At 39.4% G+C, this 5,993-nt stretch overlaps 1 protein-coding gene across 1 annotated transcript in view; it reads right to left on the bottom strand.

The window, feature by feature from the left end:
• Positions 1-3,015: 3,015 nt before the first annotated feature.
• Positions 3,016-5,993, bottom strand: part of LOC111441177 (protein NRT1/ PTR FAMILY 6.2-like) — a 4,795-nt gene continuing 1,817 nt past the window's right edge. The window contains exons 3-6 of the mRNA XM_023078138.1: positions 4,782-4,999; positions 4,158-4,702; positions 3,770-4,092; positions 3,016-3,694 (exon numbers count right to left, since the gene is read on the bottom strand). Of these exons, the coding sequence (XP_022933906.1) occupies positions 3,180-3,694; positions 3,770-4,092; positions 4,158-4,702; positions 4,782-4,999 (1,601 nt within the window). The 3' untranslated portion in view covers positions 3,016-3,179. The remainder of the gene's footprint in view (positions 3,695-3,769; positions 4,093-4,157; positions 4,703-4,781; positions 5,000-5,993) is intronic.

The raw sequence follows: 5,993 nt of genomic DNA, 5'->3' as shown, positions 1-5,993 counted from the left end.
GCAAAAACCCATTTACAACCAATTTCCTTCTTACCTTTTGGAAGTTGTACCAAATCCCAAGTTTGATTTATCTCCAATGATGCTATCTCCTGATTCACAGCCTCTTGCCAGTGTAAGCTATCCGGGCTCTGAATAGCATCTTTGTAGCTGTTAGGAACTCCATCAATCAAAGAGAAAGCATATGCTATCGTATCATCAAACCTTGCAGGTTTTCGAATTACCCTTCGTGGTCTATTCTTGGCGATTGACTCAGGTTCCTCCACTCTTTCATTCACAAGGCTTTGCTCCTCAAGACTTTGCTCTTTTTGTTCTAAGACATCAAAGTTATTATTTACCTGATCAATAGGTTCTTCGGTAGGAGCAACCACATCAGGAGAGAACACCACCTTCTCCACCTGCTTCAATGCTTCGTCATTATTTTCAATTTTCTGAAAAAACATTCCAGACTCATCGAATGTCACATCTCGACTATTAACAATTTTACTTGTTTCTGGACACCATAACCTATAGCCCTTCACACCTTTGCTAAAGCCCATAAACTTGGCTTTTTTTGCTCTAGGATCCAATTTTGAGTTTGTCACATGATAATAAGCAGGACACCCAAACACATGCAATTTATCATAATCACTAACAGGACTACCTGACCATACCTCAAGCGGAGTTCTCCCACCGTTTCCAGAAACAGGTAAACGATTCACCAAGTGAACTGCATAACTGAGAGCCTCAGCCCAAAATGCCTTACTCAATCCTGCTTGAGACAATATGCATCGAACCTTCTCTATTAATGTCTGGTTCATTCTCTCAGCAACTCCATTTTGTTGTGGCTTACCAGGAACAGTGAAGTGTCGAACGATCCCTTCATCTCGGCATATTTTAAGGAATGGATCATAAGTATATTCTCCCCCGTTGTCTGATCTCAGCTTTTTGATTTTCCTATCCGTCTGATTCTCTACCATTTTCTTCCACTCTAGGAAGATTTGGAGAACCTCGTTTTTGTGCCTCATGGGATACATCCAAACTCTCTTCGAGTAGTCATCAATAAAGGTGACAAACCACCTCTTTCCTCCCAATGAGACATTCTTTGTGGGACCCCATACATCGGTGTGAACATAATCCAAAATACCCTTTGTTTGGTGTATAGCTGTACCAAACTTCACATTTTTTTGTTTACCAAATATACAATGTTCACAGAAATCAATTTTTCCAGTTGTGGCACCCTTAAGGACTCCTTGGTTCACCAATGTCTGAAGCGCCTTCTCACCAGCATGCCCGAGTCGCATGTGCCATAATTTCGATATGTCTTGTTCTTTCGAACTTGCCATAGCAGCATGCCCAATTATTGTGGTTCCGTTGAGGTAGTATATGCTACCTCTTCTGGTTCCTGTAATTGCCACCAAAGCTCCACGAGCTACTTTCAAATTCCCTCCTTCCAAAATGATGCGATAACCACTCGCATCCAAAACGCCAAGTGAAATCAAGTTTTTCTTCAAGTCAGGAACATACCTCACATCTTTGAGTTTTCGTATAACCCCATCAAACATCTTGATTTGTACTGAGCCGATTCCCATTATCTTGCAAGTACTATCATTGCCCATATAGACAACTCCACCATTGAACTTTTTGAAGTCCAAAAACATCTCTTTGTTGGGACACATATGATAGGAGCACCCAGAATCAAGAATCCATTCAATGGTTTGGCTGGCTGATAGGGAGATTGTCAAGGCATCATCTGTATCAGTGTCGTCATCTTTAACCACATTGGACTTCGACCCCTTCTCTTTTAAGATCGAACAATCTTTTTTCCAATGGCCTTTCTGTCGACAATATGCACACTCATTTTTATCAAGTTTTCTCCAATTATCAGATCTACCTCTCGACTTTAATCGAGACTCTCCACATTCGTTCCTTTTCCAGGTAGAAGTTCTTCCATGAGCAGTGAGAACATTTGAGCTAGAGCTTTGATACGTCTCCTTTTCCTTCTTTCGCATCTCATTGTTTATTAAGGCATTTGAAACATCTTCAAAATCAATATTAGTGATTCCATGTAGTAGGGTTGTTACTAAAAACTCGTAGGATTCCGGCAAAGAGTTTAATAACAACAACGCCTTGTCCTCGTCATCAATCTTAACATCAAGATTGAGCAAATTAGTGATGATTTTGTTAAAATCATCCAAATGCTCAGCCATTGAGATACCTTCCTTGTAGTCAAAACGGAAGAGTTTCTTCTTCAAATAGAGTTTATTTTCCACACTCTTCTTCATATATTTCGCTTCAAGCTTGTCCCATAATTCTTTCGCCATGGTAACCTTCATAAATGGATATTTCTGATCCTTGCCAAGACAGGATCGAATAATTCCACAGGCTTGCCGATTTAATTTTGTCCATTCTGCTTCTGTCATGTCTTCAGGCATCTCCTCTTGGAGAGAAACATCGAGGTCTTGCATGACCAGCAAATCGTTAACTTCGCCTCGCCAAACACCAAAATTATTGGTTCCATCAAATTTTTCTACTTCGAGATTGGAACTCCACACTCTCGATCCACGTCGTGATGGTTCGGCCATTTGCAATAATTAATCTGGATGTAACTCAAAAACACAATTCTTGAAAACTGATTTCCAAGAGAATAAACACGATTGTGAGCACGTCTAATGGTCGATGAGGCCCAAACTTTCACAATACCCCCAAATACCACAATAAGGCTCTGATACCACTTGTTGTGCGCCGAAAGCGGAACAAATGTACTCACAACACCAAAGTTACTCCAGACATACAATATGACACTCAAAACTTAATGATTTCAACAGCAGAAAGAATGGCATTATATAGCCTTCTGCTAAACCTAAAGATAAACTAACAAGCCAAAAAAAGACCTTGAGAGTAGGTCTTGGTCCTAGAGAATAGGACTTATGACAGTGTTCAACATGTACATCCACGATTGGGAATTGGATGATCCTCGACTCCCAAGAAAGAGTTAGATATGATGGAAATGCTAAAGAAAACGATTTGTGGCAGAGATGACTGAAAATTAGGAATGTGGACATTGGATTCATCGTTGAAACAGACAATACTTTATACATAAAGCATGATACATTCTCAATCCAACTTTACATCGTAATTTAGAGTGTAGGAGAGAATTGAAAGGAAAAGCACAAGCCATTACTTAGTTTTCATAGCTCCCACTAGCATTTCTCTTCACCCAAGCTGTGGTTCTTCTGCGAGTCTTTGCCTTCTTGCGGAATGTACCGGTTAACACAAACCAGAAAAGCAACAAAGTTGATCACACTTAATATGGTCAATAGCCCATAGAAGCAGTCAAGTCTGCCGTAGTTTATATCGTCTGCGAGCCAACCTTGTCCATCGTTTCCTGTCACCCTCTTCACAACCAAAACCAAGAAACTGCTGATGAAAAACCCGAGTGATAAAGTGGAGAGGAACAGACCAGTACTCATAGTTTTCATCCCTTTGGGAGAATTGGTTATGAAGAAATCAAGCTGCCCTGTATATATGAAGGCTTCACCTGAACCCACCAAGAAAAACTGTGGGATCAATAGGAACACCGTTATAGGCAGAGTAGCTGTGTTGTCATCCACTGCTTTTGCCACTGCTAGCCGTTTCCTCTCGGCTACTGCTGCAGCTGCCATTCCAAGTATTGACAGGACAAGGCCTATGGCCATTCTCTGTATGTTTGTGAAACCTGTCACATAACAACATAGCTACTCAGGATTCCTTGAAGTACAGATTAGGATTTTGTAATTGGATCTTAATTTACCTTGTTTTCCTTTCCATTTCTTCCATAGAGGCATAATAAGACGGTCATAAACACCCAGTGTGATGAGTATAGCTGCTACAAAGAAGACAGTGAGAGAGCCTGCTGGGATTTGGAATGACCCTATTGTTCTTTCCATGGTGGATGCTTGTACAACTGAGAAAGTGATCATCTGAGCATATATAGTCCAGAAGAGTATGGTTGTGGCCCATACAGGCAGCAGTCTTGCCACCATTTTCACCTCCTCCACTCTTGTCACTGAGCTTAGCTTCCATGGATTTTGAGCTGTATCTCCTTCTGCAACAATTGCAGCCTTGTCCAAGAACCTATACGAAAAGGAATCACAAATTAATGACATGACTTGAAAATTGCAGCTAATCAATGAACTTACTGGAATTGTTTTGTGTGCTGGATTCTTGTAGCATGCTCAGAAGAATCCTCATACAGCAAAGCAACATTGTGAGGAAGCTCCAGTTTCCTGTTTTTGATTGCAGCAGAAATGACTTGGAGAATGTGAATTACAGGGCTTCCCATGCTCTTCTTGTATCTGTACCGCTTGGTCCCCGACAAGAACAACAAAATGGCGACAAGCATTGAGACAGAACAAATCCCATAAGCCCAACTCCGACCCACTTCATCTTGAATGTAAACCAGCACAGTGACTGCCATGAGTGTTCCAGTGCTGATAAAGAAAAAGAATCTGTTAAAGAAAAAGGCCATCTTAGTCTTTTCCTTCTCATCTTTCTCATCAAACTGGTCGGTTCCAAAGCCCGAAATGCTTGATTTTAGTCCACCCGTCCCCAAAGCAATGAGATACAGAGTCAGGTACAGAATTCCCATTTGAAACCCATTTGCTTCCTTACAGGTGTTGGTGCCATCACACGGCGGCGGACGAAGCTGTGGCAGTTTTGTTGCAATTGCAAGTGCAGCAGTTCCCTATAGTAGCATACAATCGTAATCAACACCCACTATATGTTCTTGAAATGATTGATTTAAGTGAGTTTGATGAACAAACCAGTGTTTGGATTGAAGCAGAGATGAGAATGGTATAGTATCGGCCCAGGAAAGAATCAGCAAGAAAGCCTCCAAGCAAAGAAAGGAGAAAGCAAGTGCCCATGAAATCTGTAACGATGTTGGCTGAAGCAGCGCTGGGTAGATGCATTACCCCACTCATGTACGTCACAAGATTCACTGCTATTCCCATTGTTGACAGCCTTTCACATATTTCAATACCTGAAAATTAAAATTAAAATTTTTTATTTGTTGGTTTAGTTTCATTCTTTATATGAACACCAAGTTATGATCAATGAAGCTCCTTTGTATGTAAGGAAGGTTTATTCTCCAAGTTTTGATTTTTAAATTTTTTTTGCAGGAACCTCCTTACTGGTTCTAATATTTTTCTTCTTTCTAAAAGAAATTTCAGTGGAAGTTTGTTCGGAGTAGGAATAATAAATTGAAAAAAGTCACTGTTTTTATTTCTCTTAATAAACAAATTAAATAATTTTACTTTCATTCAGTTTTAAACCACACCAGAGGTTTCCACACTTTTGTAACAAACGTTTCGTTTCCCTCTCCAACCTATATGGGATCTCACAATCCACACTCTTGAGGCCCAACGTCTTTGCTAGCACATTATCTAGCTTTGATATCATTTGTAATAGTCAAAGTCCACCGCTAGTAGATATTGTTTGTTTTGGCCAGTTACGTATAGGTGTCAGCCTTAGGGTTTTAAAACGCGTATGCTAGTAGATATTGTCTGTTTTGGCCAGTTACGTATAGATGTCAGCCTTAGGGTTTTAAAATGCGTATGTTAGGGACGAGTTTCCATACCCTTATAAGAAAACATTTTGAAACTGCGAGACTGATGACAATAAGTAACAAGCCAAAAGAGACAATATTTGCACTATTACGTAAATTCAAGAATTAAAAAAAAAAAAACTCCATAAACTTGAAATCTTTGTATAAATTTAGGGTTTTAATTTTTAAAGAACTATAATTACCATGGATTAAAGAAACACTTAAAATAACTGTTGAGGAAAGCAATGATTTTGGAAGGAAAGACAAGTTCAGTTCTTTTGGAACAGCGAACAAGAGAACAAGAACTCCATTTTTGCTCATAAGGAACAAGCAATCCTCCATCTTTTTAAAGAAAAATTATCAAATATTTTCCAAACTGAATCTTTATCTTTTCAAAGAAAAGGAAAAAAAAAAAAAAAAAAAAAAAAAA

Source organism: Cucurbita moschata, unplaced genomic scaffold (assembly GCF_002738365.1).
Source record: "Cucurbita moschata cultivar Rifu unplaced genomic scaffold, Cmos_1.0 Cmo_Scf00003, whole genome shotgun sequence".
In the NCBI taxonomy this organism is placed as follows: Eukaryota; Viridiplantae; Streptophyta; class Magnoliopsida; order Cucurbitales; family Cucurbitaceae; genus Cucurbita; species Cucurbita moschata.
The sequence above is the reverse complement of the archived record's forward strand: the minus strand, read 5'-3'. Positions and strand labels throughout refer to the sequence as shown.